Source organism: Dermochelys coriacea, chromosome 10 (genome assembly GCF_009764565.3).
Source record: "Dermochelys coriacea isolate rDerCor1 chromosome 10, rDerCor1.pri.v4, whole genome shotgun sequence".
In the NCBI taxonomy this organism is placed as follows: domain Eukaryota; kingdom Metazoa; phylum Chordata; order Testudines; family Dermochelyidae; genus Dermochelys; species Dermochelys coriacea.
The window spans coordinates 41,612,447-41,635,245 of NC_050077.1; the positions used below are offsets into that span (position 1 = coordinate 41,612,447).

The following is a 22,799-nucleotide window of genomic DNA, read 5'->3' on the forward strand; positions in this document are numbered from 1 at the left end:
CACACGAAAGAGAGAGTGTGCCAGGCTCTGGGCTCCTTACCGGCATTCTCTTCCTCTTCCTTGCAGCTCTGGCGAATTTTCTTCCGGCACACGTAAGCCAGGGCACCCAGCAGCCCCAAGATGCAGATAGCGAGTCCCACGGTCACCCAGAGAGCCACAGCAGGGAAGGTGAGGTGCTGGCCTTCAGAGAGAAAAAACAGAAATGCCACCATGGTCAGTGCTGCTGCTACAGAGAGGGGGGGAGCACGTCCCAAAGGAATGCCAGAAGCTATGCCCTGGCTCCATGCTCCCCTCCTATGGGAAGGGCGTTTGGTGGGACAGGAACACTGAAGGGCTCTTTGTCCTGTACCTCCCCCATTAGCAAGGTACCAGAGCACACGCCGAACTGCAAGCTGGGGTGCACTGCCATTGGCTTCAAAAGGGACAACTCACGTGCTTGGAGTTAGGCATGTACTGAGTCAATGCCAGAGTGCATCAAGGGAGATGGATCCCAGGCCAGTGCCCGGGGGGATCTCAGTGGCTCCCAGAGCTCAGGAGCTATCACAGTCCCCCTTGCTGCAGCGACAGGCAGCCTGCAAAAAGGTGGAGGTAGTTCAGTGGGGATGACACAGCCCTAAGTCAGGGTTTGTCTCCGAGTCCCTGAGTGTTCAGAGCAGAGTGGGAAATCTGACCAGAACAGGCGGCCTTCCAGCACCTCCTGCTTCCAGGAAGCCACCCAGCTATGGACACCTCAGAAATAGAGCGAAGGGGACTTTGGGGTAAAGATGGGGGAGTCTGATTTTATCACCCATTCCTACCCTGCTCTGCCACGAGGGGGCGAGGCTAGCTGATGCCCAGAGTACTAAGGAAAAAGGCAGTCAGTTCAGAGGGTCTCCTCTCCCCACGGCAGAGGGGGTTTTAGGTGTGGTAGGCTGACTTCCTCCGCCAGTTACTTGCATTTCAGACTACCTCAGTCAAACACAATGACTGGTGAAAAAAAAAACACTCCCACCGTGGGGTCACGGATGCACACATTACACAGAATGGGGATGGCCGCCAGGCCTGCAGCTGACTCATTCAGCTGAGAGATCTTGAACCAAGCCAAAGAAGAGAACGAGTCACTCCCAGATATATGTAGCAATAAAAAAAAAAAGTGTGTGAGAACTGCGGTTCTCAAAAAGCCATTCAAAACCACCTGGTTTCTAAGTTCTCTCCGTCACTGCTTTGTGCAGCCTTGGTGTAATGTTTTATGCAAATAGCTTAATCTGCATAATCACAAATAATTTGCTTATAACCATAAACTTCAGCACAAAAGGAAAATCTGCGTGGGCTTAATAATGTTGAAAAGTGTTGGCTCAGCAGCCTTGGTGAATGGAGCCCCCCCCCAGTTAATTGCAGGGAAAGTGGGTTCTCGATATGAGAGATAGGATGGCCCAGGGGTTAGGGAGATCTGGAGATTTGGAGATCTGGGTTCAAGTTGCTGCTCTCCCATCATCATCCTGTGTGACCCTGAGCAAGTCACTCTCTCTCTCTGTGCCTCAGTTTCCCCATCTGTATAATGAGAACAGCCCTGCCTCCCAGGGATGCTAAAGTTTATGAGGTGTTCCAATTACATGGTAATGGGGGCCAGACAAGTACTAAAGACCCCATCCTGCCAGCTTAGCTCAACCCCATTTGCCTGAGCAGTGGGTGTAGCCTCAACCAATACTGAAAATGGCTTAATTGCAAGTACCGTAAAAACTGCTAAATTTCCTCATTCTATCCCATATGGCTGAAGTGGGCTTTAAGTGAGTCAGCATGGCCTAGTGGATAGAGTATCAACTAGGACTCAGACGAGTTGAGTTCTAGTCCCAGCTCTGCCACTGGCCTGCTGCCTGAACTTAGCCTTCTCCGCTCTGTACCTCAGTTTCCCCATCTATAAAGTGGAGCCGATTCTCACCTCCCTCAAGATCTACAGGTGAAAAGGGCTTTGTGAGAGCTAGGTATTATTATAGGGTGCCTTGGTCTTGTGCCCATGGTGATGGGACTTTAGAGTTAGATTAGCTGGTGGTAGATCAGGTGACTGCTTGTCAAATTGGCCCAGCTGCAGCCTCTCAGCCATCTCAACAGCACCTGTACAACTGTGTGGTGCTCTCAGGCCATTTGGATCTTTGCATGTTCTAACTGCCACCTTCCGCCATGGTTCTGGATGCAGCAGGCAACGCAGAAAAGCAGCCGGTTGAGTCACTCCATAAAACACTTCATTAACCTTTAAATAATTATACTAATACATTCAAATTAAATGCTGATCTGTCTCATGTTAGGAGTCTGGAGAGGAGACTCAGGTGCTGCTTCATCCTTCCCCTGCAATCTAACTCCAACAGTGAGTGCTAGGAACAAGGCACAGCACATTCCCACCACAGGTTCAGAGGTATTCACACACATCCTGGCATGCACCTCAGTGGGTCACCCATGCCACCCATGGGCTGGGGGTGGTATCTGGCCACGAAAACTAAGCTGGGGCATACAAAAAAGCAGTGGACGTGTTGTTCCTTGACTTTAGCAAAGCTTTTGACACGGTCTCCCACAGTATTCTTGCCAGCAAATTAAAGAAGTATGGACTGGATGAATGGACTATAAGGTGGACAGAAAGTTGGCTAGATTGTCAGCTCAATGGGTAGTGATCAATGGCTCCATGTCTAGATGGCAGATGGTATCAAGTGGAGTGCCCCAAGGGTCGGTCCTCGGGCCGATTTTGTTCAATATCTTCATAAATGATCTGGAGGATGGTGTGGATTGCACCCTGAACAAGTTTGCAGATGACACTAAACTGGGAGGAAAGGTAGATACGCTGGAGGGTAGGGATAGGATACAGAGGGACCTAGACAAATTAGAGGATTGAGCCAAAAGAAATCTGATGAGTTTCAATAAGGACAAGTGCAGAGTCCTGCACTTAGGACAGAAGAATCCCATGCACCGCTACAGACTAGGGACCGAATGGCTAGGCAGCAGTTCTGCAGAAAAGGACCTAGGGGTTACAGTGGATGAGAAGCTGCATATGAGTCAATAGTGTGCCCTTGTTGCCAAGAAGGCCAATGGCATTTTGGGATGTATAAGTAGGGGCATTGCCAGCAGATCAAGGAACGTGCTCATTCCCCTCTATTCGACATTTGTGAGGCCTCATCTGTAGTACTGTGTCCAGTTTTGGGCCCCACACTACAAGAAGGATATGGAAAAATTGGAAAGCGTCCAGCGGAGGGCAACAAAAATGGTTAGGGGACTGGAACACATGACTTATGAGGAGAGGCTGAGGGAACTGGGATTGTTTAGTCTGCGGAAGAGAAGAATTAGGGGGGATTTGATAGCTGCTTTCAACTACCTGAAAGGGGGTTCCAAAGAGGATGGATCTAGACTCTTCTCAGTGGCAGCAGATGACAGAACAAGGAGCAATGGTCTGAAGTTGCAGTGGGGGAGGTTTAGGTTGGATATTAGGAAAAACTTTTTCACTAGGAGGGTGGTGAAACACTGGAATGCGTTATCTAGGGAGGTGGTGGAATCTCTTTCCTTAGAAGTTTTTAAGGTCAGGCTTGACAAAGCCCTGGCTGGGATGATTATTTGGGGCTTGGTCCTGCTTTGAGCAGGGGGTTGGACTAGATGACCTCCTGAGGTCCTTCCAACCCGGATATTCTATGATTCTACGATCTACAGGGGGAAGGGAGGAATTGAGCTAGAGCTGCTGTTATGGTACAGCATTGGCCCAAATACTGTAGCAACTCTACTGCCTGTGTAATATGTTGGCTAAGTGGACTGCTCCCTCTAGCAGCTGGTCCAAACAGAAGATAAAAAGCTGTTTACTAATGCCAACTAATGAAGTTTTTCTTTTAGCTCAGGTACCAGAGGCCTGTGCTTATAGTGCTAAAGGTCACAAGTTCAAAGCCTGCTGACAACCCATGATATGGGGGTGTTACATAAAGTGGAAGTGTTTGGGTTACTCCTGAATAATAAACAGCTCACTGGGTTTGTTTTAAATAAAGGAAGATGCAGACCTGGGCACCAGTCCTTCAGAGGCAGCCAAGTAGTAAATAAATAGGCAGATTCTTTTCTTCATCCATTTTGTCTTCAAATTCCTTGATTATCAGGAGTAGCTTTGGTCACAAGAGATCTGGATTTTGTTTGAGGAATGAGAATACAGGAGTACCTCTGATTACATGAGCTGGGATTAAAAACATAAAGGCCCCTCAATCCTCAGGCTTCAGGGAAACAGCCAATCGCCCTTAGGGATCAGGAAGGGATTTCTTCCCATGGCTCTGCAGGGTATCGCACAAGCAGGTCAATTACAGTGGTTTGCATGTATCTGGCGCTGGCCGCTGCTGAAGAAAGGAGAGTGGAGTATATAGGACACATGTACATATGGTCCTGCCACAGGAAAGCCTGCTTTTTCTGCTGCCGCCACTATGGACCTGAGGCAAACACAACACCCATCTCCCCTACACATATACACACCCCTCTTGCCCAGGAAACAAAACTGGATCAAATGAGTTGTTTACATTTACATGCTAATTTGCCCAGCAATTAGTTCTGTGGTGCAAGGTTGCTCTGCTGGGAGGGAGGAGAAAAAAAAGCTGGGTAAAATGCCAGAGCAGAACGACAGGACACATATCAAAATGCATGAGACACAGAGCAAGGGCTGCCAGACAGCTATAGAAAACACTGGGCAGTTCTGATTCCCAGAGTCCTGCCCCGGAGCCTACTGGAGGAGAAGAGAATCCTGGACTTGGGAATTGGACACAGGATGTGGGGGAGTAAATGCCATATCATTATTTTGCCCATTGGACAAACGCATGGAGGTGGCAACTCCACCAGGAAAGTACCACGACTCCCAAGGGAAACCTCAAGTGGGCTGCACATGATGAATGGCAATGGATTCAATAGTGAGTCTGTTACACAACCCACTGTTGTGTGCTCTACTGAGAACGCACCAGCCAAGCTTTCTCTTCAGACATAGAATTCTGTTGTCCAGGGTCTGCGGAGAGAGAATCCAGGGTACAGGCTGAGCAGTCTGAGGGTGAAACCCTAAGAAGCAGGCAGACCGGATAGCAGCGTCAAGGGGATGTGTCTGCATAGTGCATATAGAAGCTTGCTCCCCATTAGGGTGCCACGCACAACTTCATGAGCCCAGAGATTTGCTATGGCCTGTCTTATTGCAGGAGAACTTTCATCTGGGAAGTTATGTTCAAAGGAGACAAGCCTTGGGGCTCTGTCTAGCTCTGCAATGGGTTGGCCGACAAGCTGCACACTTGCTTTAGTAGGTTGGCCTTGCTCAAGAGAAATGAGTTTGTGAATCTTACTGGGGATGGGGAGAGGATTAAAGAGGGATAAACAGCAGCGTTCAAACCCATATAGAAAATTGCAAGACTGGGGCAGTTATAGCCCTATCCACTCACATTCCTTTTGTGCTCTAAGAGGAAGTGCTGAAAGTCTGGGAAGATACATGTTCTTCACAACCAGTGGTGCCCTTTCTTCTTATAAATATTCCATTCTGAGCCTAGAATTGCCCTCAGCTGAGTGGTAGGCAGCAGGAGTCCAGGATCTTGCAGATTAGCTTCTCAGTAGAAGAGAAATCAGTTATGTGAAATCCAGGTAAATTCTAAGTGTAATTTTTTTATTTACCTGTACATCAGCCCCTCAGAATCTCAGCTCAGCACCAATGTTTGGTTCCCAGAGGGCCATGCTGCCTCAGGAATTAACTCTCAGAGCTCAAGGCACACAGAAATCTCTCCTGACGCTCACACAGCTCCCTCTTCACAAGACACTGACTCTACCCAGAATCTTGCCTCACCAAAATCTAGCAACAACACAGCATGTCTTCCCAAGGCATGTTCCAAGACTTTTTCTCACAAGAAAAAGACTTGGATAACTATAACACCACCACCTGGTGCTCCCTGAAATAAGCTTATACTCTTGGGCCAGCCTATAGAGCAGGACCCTGGGGAGGACAAGTAGTCGGTATCCTCCCTCTTTCTCTTCACAGGTCAGGCTTCTGGGAACTTTGCCCAGAAGGCTCTGCCACCCAAGCCAAGAAGAAGCAGGCTGGAGCTATTGGAATGATATGTGGCCACCCACACTCAGGTACCAGACTGAAGCCAGACACCACAGACATATGTTTGACGCTGGGAGGAGGCAACAGCTCTCCAGCTTGGGACTTATGGACTCAGTAAGCAGAAGGACCATCTCAGCGCGTGCTCTTCAGTACACGTCCACCCTTCTCCAGCAGAGGGCATATGCTGGATCTTAGTCAACGCGGCATCACTCCCATGCTCAACCCGTGTAACTACACGAAATCACAGCTTACCACAGCTGGACAAGATTCCATTAGTGCTCTGCAAGGAGTGTTGTCTAGCGCTCACCTGTCACTGCCCTCCCCACGCATTTCCCTGGGACATTCAGCAGAGGTCTGGGGCCCAGGGAATGCAGTTCCCTGGTGCCACCTGAGCCCACCACCTCTATTCCTCTAGTGGAGGTGCCTAGTACTAGCCATGTCTGTACGAAGAAATCCTGGTCCTCCATCCTCCACCCAGCATCTGCACAGCAGTGCTTAGCTTGCTGGAAGGAGCGCCATGAATCTAGCCAAAAGCTTTATGCTCCACCGGGGACCCTCCTTCACATCCCAGCAAGCGCTGTACCAAGGATAATTAAGCACTAAATTAATGTTACCGGTAAGTGTGCAAAGTTATAAAGATCTCCAAGGCAGCTATAAAAGCAGAGCTAGCAAGGACAATTGGAAGCCCTTTATAACCCAGCTGCGAGCTAGTCACCTGTGCGACTGAGAGGGGCCCATAAAGTATTTTACTGAGAAGTCGAACTTCTCCTCCCAGCTCAGCTTCCAAGAAATGGAGCCTGGGACCCACCTGGGTCCCGTCGCATACAATGGGAGTGGCTCTGCCCGGGGCCAGCACTGGGCAGAGATTTCAAGCACCCTTTTGCCAATGGAATAGTTCAATCATGGAGCAGGAACACAAAGGGCAGAAAATGACCCAGGATGAGTAGCCAACCCAGGACACCTGGCTACTCGCAGACCAAATTCACTCCATTCCCCTTGCTTTCCTCTTTAAAATGGAGCATGAACATCCCCAATCCCCCCAGAGTCTGGACTATCGAGGCACTAATGAGAGGGGGAGGGGAGCTGATCACATACACAGAGCAGGGCAACATGACTGGTGTCCAGGAGAAGGGGAGCAAGATTCCTCCAAGACAACAGGAGGAGGGTGGAAGAGCAAAGCCACATGAACGTTCCCCTCCACCCTCCCAGAGCTGGGGTTGAGCCTCTTCAGGGATGGCAGGGGACAGTGGGGCAGCCAGCACCGTTTGCACCCCAGAGCAGCCTGACCCCTTGCTCTAGGTGAAGCACCCCACACAAATTGCGCCCCCACGCCCGTTTGCTCAGGAGTCATGTCCCCCAGCAGCAGCTGGATGGGTGGACTGTGTGTTTTGGAGAGGAAAGGGGACTGGAAGGGGGTGCCAAGCAGGACTGTAGGGCTGGGTGAATTTCATCGAGGGGGCTGAGGGGCACTGATTATGTCTCAGGGCGGTAAAGGGCTGAGCCACAGCACAACCAGTGGACAAGAGAGACCCAGGTGGAACAGAGGGTCTGGTTGGACTGTTGCCTATCTCCCCTTCAGATGGGGTCCCTAGTCCCTGGGGAACGTTAGTGCTGCCCCATGGTCTGAGGTCTGGGGAAAGGTGTGGCTGTTACAGCTCTGCCGACCAAGGAACCCTGCATGCCCCAGATGGCTCTAACACTCCCAGCATTGCTGCTCTCCTTTGCCAGACCTCCTTTGGCTAAGGGCTGCGGACAGTGACCACTCTCCTTAGGTCCCTCAGGCTCACAATACCACAGTCATGTTCCATGCTTCATGTGTTCTGGGCCTGCCCTGTACCCATCACGCTGCAGTAAGAAGAGCTGCTCTGCCATGGGCTGTCTTGCAGCCAGTCAGTCTCAGCCAGCTGGGTGGAGGGGGTGGCGCATGTGTAACCTGCTCACCCACTCAGCGTGGCACTCTTATCCCCTCTAGTCGGGGCTGGGCCCATACACAGGTTAAGCCTGCTGCAGCCCAGGCTGACAGCTGGGATTTGGCTCAAGTAGTAGAAGGTCACACTTTAAGATCCAGCATCCACACCCCAGGTGTAAGCCCCACTGCAGACAACTGCAAGTGGTGGCCTGTATGGGGAACTAGTCTGCAACCTTGGTATTATCAGCTGCCAGTCTCTTTGAGCGAGCCCTGACTGTGCTCCCTGGCAGCCCCAGCAGTGACAATTCTTTATTTATCGAGCCAGCAGAGCAAGATGCTTTCAGAGGGAAGTGGCTAAGTTGAACAATGCTCTTACGGCGCAGAACCTCCTGTACGATAAACAGTGTTTAATAAACTGGGCCTGTTTATATTTATGATCTGTTTTCTCAACTCCCTCCTCCTCCTCGCTCAGTCATCAAGTGAAAGGAACAACACTAAACAATCAGCCATCAACAATCCAGTGGTGCCACTGACAGCCTGTGGGAATCAAACTGCCAGCATATTAGCTGAACGGAACTACCCAGGAACTTCACCAGGACACGAGCTACACTGGAAAACGGTACGCACATGGTTGGAAGGATTACCGTAATTACAGGTATATTCATGGCCCAGGAATAGCAGGGATTTGCTCAGGGAAGTTACTTATTAGAATGTTAGTATAATTTAACAGTAATCTTGCCGCCCCAAGGCTCCCAGTGTGCTCTGTGGGGAACACATAGGGATCACTGCAGCTACCTCTAGGGTGGAACACACCAACTCTTTAACAGCTCACAGCTGCACAACAGTGTAAGAAAAAAAGTAAAAAACATCTTACCCTATTGAAACATACAAATGCATCCGATGAAGTGAGCTGTAGCTCACGAAAGCTTATGCTCTAATAAATTTGTTAGTCTCTAAGGTGCCACAAGTACTCCTTTTCTTTATACTAAGGTGATTTAGGTTGGTGGAATGTAACTGCCTGAGTTGAGATCTATGCAGGATGCTGGGGCTTTACTTAAAAGATCTTTAATGATCTCAAGCAGTCAGGACCTCTCTTTCCATTTCAGCTGGGACTGTATCTCTGGCAGCATAGCACCCCCTGATGCCATGCTGGGCACTAGCTCCATGCTGACTCAGAGAGAAGAGCACCACCTACCAAATCATGCACATCACATCCCCTCGCTCCCAGGGGTCTCTTGGAGGTCTGTCATACAAGCAGCTGGCAGGACTGAAGACAGAGTGGAGATGCACATGGAGACTAGGAGCCAGATTCTGGTCCCATATGCTGCTCCAGCAGCATATAGGGGCAAGGGAAAACTCCCAGCATAAGCAGCCCCACACTACCACACCCCTCAGCCCCCAGTGTTGGTGGCATGCCAAGGGTAGGAGGGAATGCAGGGATTTGGGGCTGCTGAGTAATGCAGGGGAGGCTGCCATAAGACCAACCCTTTGGGTTACTCCAGGTTACGGTGCAGGTTGCTTCTGCCCCTGCAGCAGCCCAGAGTGCAGGTGATGTGAAGCCACCTTTGCCCCCCTGCTCCTCGAAGCTGCACCTTCCAAGTGGGGTGTCTCCCACAGGCCAGAGCCTGCCCCTCTATGGATGCAGGTGTCCAGCTGGTGGAATGATTTGTCATGCACTTCCCTTGACTCGGCTCAGGTGCCCCTGCAGCATGGCACATCAGAGAGACTCACATCAGCCAGTGAGGGCCAGATTCCTGCAGCATGGCATGGAGGCCAGGAAGAGGCCAAGAGGCCAAAGGAAAGGCAGGGAGACCGCTGCCTAGGCAAGCTCTGGGCCCCTTGACAGGCTGGGCTTGCGCCTGGGGGGAAGATTTGGCTCAGTCCTCATTTTCCAGGACCACCTTCACCCTTCTCTAGGTTTTATCTGGGAGGCCAAAGCTCCAGCCTGAGGATCTGAGTTCTGGATGCCCAGGGCCGTTGGGCAGTAGGCCCATCCCTGCCATAACGCCCTGCCCGGCTCACCAGTGATGGTAACTGAGGCGTGGGTCTCCTGCTGCAGCACAGGGTTCCGCACCAGGCAGGAGTAGGTGCTGTTGGGCTCCAGCACCACCCGGAGGACGCTCTGCACGTCAAAGAGCCCTTCCTCATTGGCCACCTGGGAGGTGGTGACATTCTCTGTGATGTTGTTGCCCTGGCCATCCTGCCAGAGTACCGTGGCCGCAGGGTAGCCACGGAAGGTGTGGCAGGTCACTGTCACCAGGTCCCCTGGCTTCAGGTTCTTGCTGGGCTCCAGGTTCAAGTTGGGCTTGGAATACAAAGCTGAAAAGGAGAGGAGAGCTGGTATGATACAATGGAAGTTAGCCAGAGGTGAGCGCTGATCAATAATGCAAGGTCATTTCCCCTTCCTCCCCCATGGCCTTCTCACCCCACAGTCATCACACCACTGGGATCCAGGGCACCATTCCCACCCCACCCCTTCCCTGTGCCTCAGAAATACAGCAAAGGGGATTCTAGGACAACTTTCCCACAATGCTCTCTACTGGGAGGCCATGGAGAAGCTGACCCATGGAGCTGAAGATGTGGGAGGGAGCTGTAGATGCCCCAGATAGCTTAACAGCCTGCAAGGCAAAACACTGAACTGTGCAGAAACACCCCACAAAGTGCAGCCCCTCTGCGCCCTCTCGATAGGCATCGGTCTGGCTCATGGTGTCTAACCCCTCCACCCAATATACATGACACCTATTCACTCTAATGGGACCTGGGGGCTAAGAATGTACCCCCTCTCCCCTCCCCATAGCGTGTTTCTGTGGACAGCAAACAGCATCTATCACATCAGAGGCCAGGGCAAGACAAGGGGGACTGGCAGGCTGGGGCCATCCCTTCACATGCTCCAGGCTGGGCGGCATCAATGACCCAGCTGTCGTGACTGCATCCCCACAAGGGCTAACTGCACTGGGCCGGCTACAGGATTTTGGTGCAGTGGGGAGGTCTAGGTTGAATATTGGGAAACACTATTTTACTAGGAGGGTGGTGAAGCACTGGAATGGGTTACCTAGGGAGGTGGTGGAATCTCCATCCTTAGAGGTTTTTAAGGCCTGGCTTGACAAAGCCTTGGCTGGGATGATTTAGTTGGTGTTCGTCCTGCTTTGAGCAGGGGGTTGGACTAGATGACCTCCTGAGGTCTCTTCCAACCCTAATATTCTATGATTCTGTGGTGCAGTTGTTTAGCCCAGGGGAGGGAGGTCAGGCAGGCTATCCAGATAATTTAAATTGTCCCCGTCCCCATAGAATCTGAGAGGGGATCTCCGGGGCAGGGGAGTATAGCGGGACGGGGTAGAGATGGGCCCAAATTGCCAAAGTGAGGGGTGGCTGGGAACCCCACGTCTAACCCTTCCCAGAGCTGGGGAGGTTGGATTTCAGGTTCAAGCTCAGCCCTTATTGAAAGAGAGAGAATCACAAAACTCAGCTCAGGACCCTGAATCCTCCTAGCCCCCACCAACCCATGGCTGGGCTCTGGGTCAGGCAAGAGGGAAAAGAGACAGGAATCGTGTAGGAAAACAGGGCAAGGGATGGAGCGGGAGAGAGGGGGATTATGGGGAGCTGGACAGCAGGTGCTGTGGGAGGGCAGAGGGTGAGGGGATGAGACACTAGATTGCAGGGCGAACCTGGGGCCCCAGGTGAGCATGGCTCTGCCAGGGGACATGAGGGGCTGGGCCTGCCCAGGTATCTCTCCACAGCCAGCACCTCCTCCCGTCTCTCACCGGCCACCTGTAGTGTCACTGCCGCGCTGCTGTAGCTATGGACCCGGACAAAGCAGGTGAAGCTGCCCTCATCAGAGATCTGCACCCGCCGCAGCAGCAGCGAGACATTGCCCCGGGGCAGCTCCTCGTAGAAGAGGGCCGTGCGGTTGACATAGCCACTGCCCTGGTCGGCCAGCTGGTCCTGCCCACTGGCAAAGCTGTGCACCAACCGCTTGGTGTCCGTCAGCTGCCAGATGAGGCTGAGCTCGGCCAGGCTGAAGCTGGTGTCAGGCAAGAAAGAGCAGTGGAGGATGGCGTCCCGACCAAAGAGGGCGATCACAGGGTCATCGGGTACCCGGATATCCACTGAGCCTGGGGGGAGAGGAGAAAAAGGCAAATAGCAGTGAGACACCGCTAAAAACATTGCCATGGCACAGCCCCTCCCAGCTCACAGCACCATGCAAACCAGGGCTAGAGGCAGAGGGCCCCTGGACAACAAGGGGGTAACCTCAGCCCAGCTTTCCCTTCCCCTAGACTGGGAGAGGGCCTCTGGGGAGGTCGGGCTTTACCCCCCAGGACCAAAGTGCTGAGGTGCCTTTCCATTTCCTTCTCTGCACTGGAGTCAACAGGCTCTACCCACACCTGGGTTTTGCAGGATAGTGCTGCATATAAAGACACAACCATTATGGCCACCTCTGGGGAGGAACATGGCAGCTGCCTGGCAACAGAACATAGCAGTTTAGGGCAGGAAGCAAAGGAGCACTCTGAACTCAGCTGGCACTGCTGGAAGGATTTGAGGAAGGCAAACTACAGTTAGAATTTGGCCAGGACACTACAGGTTAACAACCCTGCTTCTTCTGATCCTTAATGATCTCAATGGTCAGGATGTGAGCTCTAACCCAATAGCACAGCATCCCCTGCTGCTGGCCAGTGCTGGCCCTTAGGGAAGAGTGCCCCCTACTGATTCACCAGCACTCTGTTTTACTTGCAGGTCTCCCATCCCAGCAATGACCCAGCCAACCCTGCTTAGCTTGTGGGAGCTCTCAGGAATACAGCTCACACTGTTACAGAATACACTGGTGTGATTGCAGAGAAAGCACCATTAAATCACAGCATCCATACCAAGTCCCTTTGGCTTAGGGCATGTCAGACCTGAGCCAACACAGTCTGCTGCAGCACGAGCAGTCTCAGCAGGCATCACAGAGTAGGCGCTGTCCCCCACATCTGCACCACTGCTGCCCTCACCTGGCCACCACCACTAACTGAACCCTCTTCCAATGGCAGAAACCCCGGATGACGCTGCCTGAGGGGAATCGCAGGATACGGATCAGCTACCCAAGCCTAGAAGGGACCCTCTGCTTTGCTCAGCTCAGCTCAGCTCTGTATTGGTGCAGAGTATTCATGGCTGTAACTTCTGCCTGGGCAACGTGCCTGTAAGTCAACCCACAGCCTTCCTGCCAGCTCTGCGATATAGTTAGCAGTATGCCCTACAGCAAGCAACCATCCTCTGCCGAAATCCTCTTCCATTTAGGTCTCTCATCGCCACAGGGCACAGCCATCCTGAAAGAGTAATTCAGCATCACTAATGAGGGCAGCGGTCTTCTTTTATACCCAGGGCTCCTGCCTTGGCTGTATCAGGAAGGTGCTAGCAGGAAAAAAGATTCTCTACAGATTTTACCCTTGGCTGCGTCTCTGCTGCCAGAGGAATCTGGAGACCAAGCTGATGTTAGCATGTTGTACCGGATGTTATACCAACAAAGATTCAACCCAATTGCTGAAGTGACAATAGAGATATCGGCCCCAAAACATTATTATTGATATTCCACCAGTGCCCAGTGGCTCCAGCTGAGATCAGGGCCCCATTGTGCTAGGCACTGTACAATCACATAGTGAGACAGTCCCTGCCCCAAAGGGCTTACAAGCTAAAGAAACAAGAGACAAAGGGTGGGAGAGGAAACTGAGGCACAGAGCAGGGCTATGACTTGTCCATGGTCACCCAGCAGGTCAATGGCAGAGCTGAGAGGAGAGCCCATATCTCCCAAGTGCCAGGACAGTCCTTATGCACCAGCTTCTTTGGGCATTTAGGGGAACATTCTCAATGACCCATGTTCTCTCAGTGAAGGATGCATGAACGTGTATGTGTACACATGCACGCATGCTTGCCCTATGCTTTGCCCTAAAGAAATAACTTGATTCTGGAGGAACAAACTCTGTTCTTTTCAACTCTATTGCCACCGTTCCAGAACCAACGTGACATTTCCCGTCTGTTCCCTGTGGATCTCTTTGCCTTCCCAAGATCTCATTCAAACAACAGACAGTGACACAGCCCTGTGCATGTATCCCCAAAGGAAGGGGTCGTTCTGAATCTGGTTTTAATGGCCCTGGCCGTACTGCCTCAGGATGAATGCGATTTTGTACATTTCATCGCTCTGCCAGTTTCCCATCTTGTGGGGTTTGAGTTAGATGCCCATCTACTGCCTCTGCAATTCTCCCAGCTACCTTTCTCTGGCCTCCTGCCCACCTCAGCGGCAGGGTGAGCCTGCACAAATGGCACTTGCCCATTGCATGCAGCTCTGCCAGCACAGCTTTTACCAACATTCCCGTTTCAAATATGGATTGACAGAAAACAGAGAGATGGGGAGAAAGGGGGATTCAGAAAATATCCGGACTTGAACAGGCCTGATCTACACTCCAGAGTTAGGTCGACATAAGGTAGCTTACATAGACCTAATTCTGGAAGCGTCTACGCTACAATGTCTCTTCCGCCGATGTAACTCGCCTGCTACGCCAACTTAATAACTCCACCTCTACGAGAGGAATAGCGTTTAGGTCGACATGGTTAGGTCGATGCAGCATCAGCGTAGACACTGCATTGCTTATGTCGACTTTAGTGGCCCCCAACAGGTGTCCCGCAATACCCACACTGCCAGTCTGGTCACCGTTTCGAACTCTGCTGCCCGGCTGCCCTTTTAAAACCCCATATATTTTTGAAATTCCATTTCCTGTTTCAGAGTAGCAGCCATGTTAGTCTGTATTGCAAAAAGAAAAGGAGTACTTGTGGCACCTTAGAGACTAACAAATTTATTTGAGCATAAGCTTTCGTGAGCTACAGCTCACTTCATCGGATGCATTTGGTGGAAAAACCAAATGCATCCAATGAAGTGAGCTGTAGCTCACGAAAGCTTATGCTCAAATAAATGTTAGTCTCTAAGATGCCACAAGTACTCCTTTTCATTTCCTGTTTGGTCATCATGAATAGTTCACATAGCAACTGCCCAGCTGATCCTGCTGGCTCCATATAGCAAACATGCTCCTGCCTGGGCTATACAGGAGGAGGAGGGGGATCTCCTGGGTCTGTGGGAAAAAGAGGCTGTTCTGGCATGTCTCCAATCCAGCAGTAGAAACAGCGACATATAATGAGCAGATCGCCCCAGGGAAAAGGACTACAACAGGGACCCACAGCAGTGCTGCGTGAAAGTCAAGGAGCTATGGCAGGCATACCAGAAGGCAAGGAAGGCAGTCACTCTGGTGCAGAGCTGCAGACATGCCGCTTCTATAAGGAGCCTGCGTGCCATCCTTGGCTGTGACCCCAAGTTCTCCATGGATACTTCAGGGAAGCTGGAGAGACAGGCCCCTGCAATGCAAAGTGAGCAGGAGACGTTGGGTGACGAAGAGGAGGAGGAGAAGTATGGGGGACAGGCAACCAGGGGATCCAGTGGGGCAGCCAGCCAGGACTACTTTCTGATGCCACAGGAGTCAAGCCAATCCCTACCAACCAGCACCAGCAAGCCAGATGCAGGGGAAGGAACCTCTGGTAAGTATGCAGTTTGCTTTGATATTGCAGGGACACATCTGTTCATTTGCTATTTTTTGATCAGGCAACAAGAGGTTGTGAAATAAACAGTGGAGGTAGAGAGTTACCGTCTGCTTCTCATTCCCCCCGTACAGCTAGGCAAAGGGGGCCCTGCAAAATAGTTTGTTTATGCGCACTGGGATGTCCCATGAATCCTCCACAGAGATCTCTAGGAAACTTTCCTGGAGGTGGTTTGCAATCCTCTGCCGAAGGTGTCTGGGAGGATGCTGTCTTGTTTCTTCCACTGCAGTAGGACACTTTCCTCTACCACTCAGCAATTACTTCAGCAGGCGCTACTGCAGCACACAGGCTAGCAGCACACAGATCCAGCCTGCAGCTGGACGTGTGCAGGACCTGTTCCCTTTCAGCCTCTGTTACCCTCAGGAGTGAGCTATCAGCTAAAATCACCACCACCTGTGGAAAATGGTGCCAGTATTCGGTTCAATTGCTGTATCTGCATCTACTGATCCTTATGTGCTCCCCCACCCTTATTGTCCCAAATTAACTGCTCCACTGGGCAGTACTCACCATGGCTGGGACCGCTGCCGTGCTCTATGAATCCCAAAGGGAAATGAGAATGTAGTGCTTGTAACGTGTGTGAATCAAGGGGAGTGAATACATTCACAATAGTACCTCCATGCATTATATCTTTTGCAGATGGAAATGTGGCCTTGAGATCCCTCCATCCACACCAGCAGAGCGGCTCAGCCAGATAAGGAGCAGAAGAAAGAGGACAACATGTGCCAAGAGATCCTGCAAGCTCTGATGCTGCAGATACCAAGCAGAGAGCTTGGAGGAGCCACCTTGCAAACAGAACAGAAAGGGAGAGTAGAAACGTGCATCAAAAGGACAGAGACACAGCAGGACATGATAGCAATTTTCAGTGACACCATGGAGACTCTTATAGACCTTCAGGTGGAAAGTGTGGTTGAGTTTAGAAAGGGGTTCGAGCAGATTATGGAGCAAAGACATGAGGTATCTGAAGGGAAAAGCTCAGACTTGCAGATGGAAGCAGACTGAGGAATTCTGAGGGGAGACTGGGTGAGGAAAGTGGTCAGTGGAAGCATGTGACTAAAAGAACCAGGCAGAGGAAAAGACAGGCTAGTGAAGGAGAAATAGAGCTCAAGAACAGGTTTGCAGAGTTGGAAAATTAAGAAGGGGCTCAGCAGATAGTCACTGAAGATGGAAGGGCAAGGAAGAAGAGAAGAGCGGCTAGTCCTATAGGAAAAGGGGAAGAGTCAACGGAGACTACACCAAATATGAGCCCCAGGAGGATACAGGATGGGTTGAAGAGGATTACAAGGGAAAATAGGATTGGAAAGAACTTGCAGCCAGAGGAAACAGGAGACTGGAGAATAGCACAGGAAAAGGCAGGTCTATGTGATCGGGGACTCTTTACTGAGAAGAATAGACAGGCCTGTAACCGGAGCTGATCCAGAGGATAGAAGGGTGTGCTGTCTTCCAGGTGCTAAGATACAGGATGTAGACCTGAGGTTGAAAAGGATCCTAAAGGGAGCAGGAAAGAATCCCTTAATTATCCTTCATGTGGGAACAAATGATACAGCTAGATTCTCGCTGGAACGTATTAAGGGAGACTATGCTAGGCTGAGGAAGACATTTAAGGAAATCGAGGCTCAGGTGATCTTTAGTGGGATTCTGCCTGTTCCTAGAGAAGGGCAACAAAGGTGTGACAAGATTATGACTATCAACAGATGGTTTCAGCAGTGGCGCTATAAGGAGGCCTTTGGGATGTATGGCCACTGGGAGGCATTCATGGACAGAGGACAGTTCTCTCGGGATGGACTTCATCTGAGTAGGGAAGGAAATAGACTTCTAGGATGGAGGCTGGCACAACTGATTAAGAGAGCTTTAAATTAAGAATTTGGGGTAGATGGTTGGGAGATGTCCAGGTAATTTCCATGCCAGATTTTAGCACTGAGAGGGAAGAAAACAAAGCAAGAAAGGATACAGCCATGGGTAGGAGAATGTATATAAGGAGGAAGGGTAGTGTGGATACCAGTCTAATACGTTATACTGGCTGTAGAATGACCGTGCCTAATAGGGTACAGAATGTGAGTGAGGCCAAACAGCAAAAATTAAGATGTTTGTACACCAATGCGAGGAGCCTAGGTAACAAAATGGAGGAACTAGAACTACTGGTGCAGAAAGTGAAACCAGATATAATAGGGATAACAGAAACATGGTGGAATAGTAGTCATGACTGGACTACAGGTATTGAAGGGCATGTGCTGTTTAGGAAAGACAGAAATAAAGGTAAAGGTAAAGGTGGTGGAGTAGCATTGTATATCAATGATGAGGTAGAATGTAAAGAAATAAGAAGCAATGGAATGGATAAGACAGAGTCCGTCTGGGCAAAAATTATACTGGGGAAGAAAACTATTAGAGCCTCCCCTGGGATAGTGCTTGGGTTGTGCTATAGACCGCCGGGATCCACTTTGGATATGGATAGAGCCCTCTTTAATGTTTGTAATGAAGTAAATACTAATGGAAACTGCGTGATCATGGGAGATTTTAACTTCCTAGATATAGACTGGAGGATGGGTGCTAGTAATAATAATAGGGCTCAGATTTTCCTAGATGCAATAGCTGATAGATTCCTTCATCAAGTAGTTGCTGAACCGACTAGAGGGGATGCCATTTTAGATTTGGTTTTGATGAGTATTGAGAACCTCATAGAAGAAACGGTTGTAGGGGACAATCTTGGTTCAAGTTATCATGAGCTAATTCAGTTCAAACTGAATGGAAGGATTAACAAAAATAAATCTGCAACTAGGATTTTTGATTTCAAAAGGGCTGACTTTCAAAAATTAAGGAAATTAGTTAGGGAAGTGGATTGGACTGAAGAACTTATGGATCTAAAGGTAAAGGAGCCTGGGATTACTTTAAATCAAAGCTGCAGAAGCTATAGGAAGCCTGCATCCCAAGAAAGGGGAAAAATTGATAGGTAGGAGTTGTAGACCAAGCTGAATGAGCAAGCATCTTAGAGAGGTGATTAAGAAAAAGCAGAAAGCAGACAAGGAGTGGAAGATGGGAGGGATCAGCAAGGAAAGCTACCTTATTGAGGTCAGAACATGTAGGGATAAAGTGAGAAAGGCTAAAAGTCAAGTAGAGTTGGACCTTGCAAAGGGAATTAAAACCAATAGTAAAAGGTTCTATAGCCTTATAAATAAGAAGAAAACTAAGAAAGAAGAAGTGAGGCCGCTTAACACTGAGGATGGAGTGGAGGTCAAGGATAATCTAGGCATGGTCCAATATCTAAACAAATACTTGGCCTCAGTCTTTAATAAGGCTAAAGAGGATCTTAGGGATAATGGTAGCATGACAAATGGGAATGAGGATATGGAGGTAGATATTACCATATCTGAGGTAGAAGCGAAACTCGAACAGCTTAATGGGACTAAATCGGGGAGTCCAGATAATCTTCATCCAAGAATATTAAAGGAATTGGCACATGAAAATGCAAGTCCATTAGCAAGAATTTTTAACGAATCTGTAAACTCAAGGGTTGTACCGTATGATTGGAGAATTGCTAACATAGTTCCTATTTTTAAGAAAGGAAAAAAAAAAGCGATCCAGGTAACTACAGGCCTGTTAATTTGACATCTGTAGTATGCAAGGTCTTGGAAAAAATTTTGAAGGAGAAAGTAGTTAAAGACATGGAGGTCAATGGTAAATGGGACAAAATACAACATGGTTTTACAAAAGGTAGATCGTGCCAAACCAACCTGATCTCCTTCTTTGAGAAGGTAACAGATTTTTTAGACAAAGGAAACACAGTGGATCTAATTTACCTAGATTTCAGTAAGGCGTTTAATACCGAGCCACATTATTATTAGTTAGGGGAAATATTAGTTTGAAATTGAAAAAGATGGGGATCAATATGAACATTGAAAGGTGGATAAGGAATTGGTTAACAGGGAGACTACTGTGGGTCCTACTGAAAGGTGAACTGTCAGAATGGAGGAGGTTACCAGTGGAGTTCCTCAAGGATCAGTTTTGGGACCCATCTTTTTATTACTGACCTCGGCACAAAAAGTGGGAGTGTGCTAATAAAGTTTGCGGATGATACAAAGCTGGGAGGATTGCCAATTTAGAGAAGGACCGGGAAATCATACAGGAAGATTTGGATGACCTTGTAAACTGGAGTAATAGTAATAGGATGAAATTTAATAGTGTGAAGTGTAAGGTTATGCATTTAGGGATCAATAACAAGAATTTTAGTTATAAGCTGGGGACACATCAATTAGAAGTAACGGAGGAGAAGGACCTTGGAGTATTGGTTCATCATAGGATGACTATGAGCCGCCAATGTGATATGGCCGTGAAAAAAGCTAATGCGGTCTTGGGATGCATCAGGCGAGGTATTTCCAGGAGAGATAAGGAGGTTTTAGTACCCTTATACAAGGCACTGGGGAGACCTCACCTGGAATACTGTGTGCAGTTCTGATCTCCCACATTTAAGAAGGATGAATTCAAACTGGAACAGGTACAGAGATGGGCTACTAGGATGATCCGAGGAATGGAAAACCTGTCTTATGAAAGGCGACTCAAAGAGCTTGGCTTGTTTAGCCTAACTAAAAGAAGGTTGAGTGGAGATATGATTGCTCTCTATAAATAGTTCAGAGGGATAAATACCGGAGAGGGAGAGGAATTATTTAAGTTCAGTACCAATGTGGACACAAGAACAAATGGATATAAACTGGTCATTGGGAAGTTTAGACTTGAAATTAGATGAAGGTTTCTAACCATCAGAGGAGTGAACTTTTGGAATAGCTTTCCAAGGGAAGCAGTGGGGGCAAAAGACCTATTTGGCTTTAAGATTAAACTCGATAACTTTATGGAGGAGATGGTATGATGGGAGAACATGATTTTGGTAATTAACTGATCTTTAAATATTCATGGTAAATAAGCCCAATGGCCTGTGATGGGATGTTAGATGGGATGGGATCCGAGTTACTACAGAAAATTCTTTCCTGGGTATCTGGCTGGTGAATCTTGCCCATATGCTCAGGGTTTAGCTGATTACCATATTAGGGATTGGCAAGGAATTTTCCTCCAGGACAGACTGGAAGAGGCCCTGGAGGTTTTTCGCCTTCCTCTGTAGCAAGGGGCACGGGTCACTTGAGGGAGGATTCTCTGCTCCTTAAGTCTTTAAACCACGATTTGAGGACTTCAATAGCTCAGACATAGGTGAGAGGTTTTTCGCAGGAATGGGTGGGTAAGATTCTGTGGCCTGCGTTGTGCTGGAGGTCAGACTAGATGATCATAATGGTACCTTCTGACCTTAATGTCTATGAATCCAAGTCATCCGTGCTTACCTCCCACTGCAGTCTAACGATAACTGCATTCCAGAACCTCCTTACATGCCCAACCCCCCATCACATTCCACGTATTTTCCAGGGCTGCTGCACTACCCTTACCAAATCAGCAGCCAGCTATTCCACCTTCGCACTCCACCCTGACAGAACTTTTCTCCCCTTTGCTTCATAGATATTATGAAGTGCACAGCAGGCAGCTATAACCAATCCATGACTAGAGAGCACCAGCAGCCTTTCAAATGGCCAAAGGCACATTCAACAGTTATGCTGCCCCTGCTGAGCCTGTAGTTGAAGCTTTTCTTGCTGCTGTCAAGGAGGCTGGTGTACAGCTTCATGAGTCACCGGAGCAAGGGACAGACTGTGTTGCCCAAGATCATGACTGGCATTTCCATATCCCCAGTGGTAATCCGCCAGTCTAGAAAGAAAATCCCTGCTTGCATCTTTCTGAACAGGCCTGTGTTTTTAAAAATGATGCCATGCACCTTCCCTGACCAGCCCGCACTGATGTTGGTAAAACATCCAGTGATCCACCAGCACTTGCAATACCGTAGACAAATAGATCTTTCTGTTGACGTACTCCACAGCAAGATGGTCTGGTGCCAAGATAGTGATATGCATGACATCTATTGCCCCACCACAGTTCGGGAACCCCAGTGATGCAAAACCATCCACTATGTTTTGCACATTGTCCAGAGTCACTGTCCTTTGTATCAGGACATAATTAATTGCCCTGAACAGTTGCTTCACAGCAACCCCCAGGGTGGATTTCCCAATTCCAAACTGATTCTCAACTGATCGGTGGCAATCTGGTGTTGCAAGCTTCCACACAGCAATCTCCACTCACTTGTCCACCGTCAGTGGAGCTCTCATTTTGGTGTCGCTGCGCTGGAGAGCTGGGGAAAGTTCCGCATGCTGATCCAGAAATGTGGCCTTGAGCATCCAAAAGCTCTGCAATCACTGCTTGTCATCCCATACCTGCATAACGATGTGATCCCACCACTCAGTGCTTGTTTCCTGGGCCCAGAACCGGCGCTCCATCACGTGCAGCTGCTCAGTGAATGCAAACAGCAATCTTGAATTGTTTCTTTCAATATCAGATCAGCAAGGCATCCTGCAAGGCACTGTCAGATCCTTTGAAGCTCCTCCAGCGGCTCTGGAAATACTGAAGTACCAAGCACATTATGTTGGTGTCGGTCAGCACAATACTGAAAAGCTGTGCAGGATCCATGCTTCTCACAAAGATGGCAGATGCATAGGTTTGTGGGGATTTTGAAAAGAGGCATGAAACATTATAGGATGCAGATAATATTATGGGATGGAGAAAACTGCATCATGGGACATTGACCCCATGTTCCCAGTCACCCCTGCGTGACTCGTTGCCCCCATAAGGCTTTGCAAACCCTTCTCAAAACACTTTGCACCAGATGGCAGTGAGTGGCACAGTGGGATAGCCATGGACAGCGGATATCATAGGCTGCGGGAGGCTGTGCCTACCCAAACAGCCAGGCATGGCCCCACCCACACTCCGTCCCCAGGCTCCCTCCTGCTTACCATTCTGTGGCTCCCCTGGTGCTCCGGGGCTGGGCTCGCGCCATCCACCCTCCCGGTGCTCCAGGGTTGGGGGCACAAGCCTGGGGCAGGGTCTGGAGGCCATGGTGGGGGCCTCTGGGCTCAGGCAGGGGGCAGAAGGGGCGGGGCCTCTGGCAAAAGGGGCAAGGCTGGTATTAGCCTCCCCCAACCAGCAGGTCACATGCTGCCCATGGGGATAGCTACCCTTGTTGCACTGCTCTCTGGATTGATGCAAGCACTGCTAATGAGGACGCACACCACCGAAACAAGAAATGTGGTGTGGACAGGCAAAAGCAATTTAATTACTGTAGATCGATGTAATTTAAGTAGT

The 22,799-nt window shown here is 49.6% G+C and overlaps 1 protein-coding gene across 2 annotated transcripts in view; it reads right to left on the reverse strand.

Annotated features, from left to right (window-relative positions):
- The window catches only part of CD276 (CD276 molecule), a 95,818-nt gene that overhangs the window by 29,765 nt on the left and 43,254 nt on the right, over nt 1-22,799 (reverse strand). For both annotated transcript variants that reach the window (XM_038420712.2, XM_043493363.1), the window contains exons 3-5: nt 11,729-12,079; nt 9,990-10,286; nt 41-181 (exon numbers count right to left, since the gene is read on the reverse strand). In XM_038420712.2, coding sequence (XP_038276640.1) covers nt 41-181; nt 9,990-10,286; nt 11,729-12,079 — 789 coding nt within the window. The remainder of the gene's footprint in view (nt 1-40; nt 182-9,989; nt 10,287-11,728; nt 12,080-22,799) is intronic.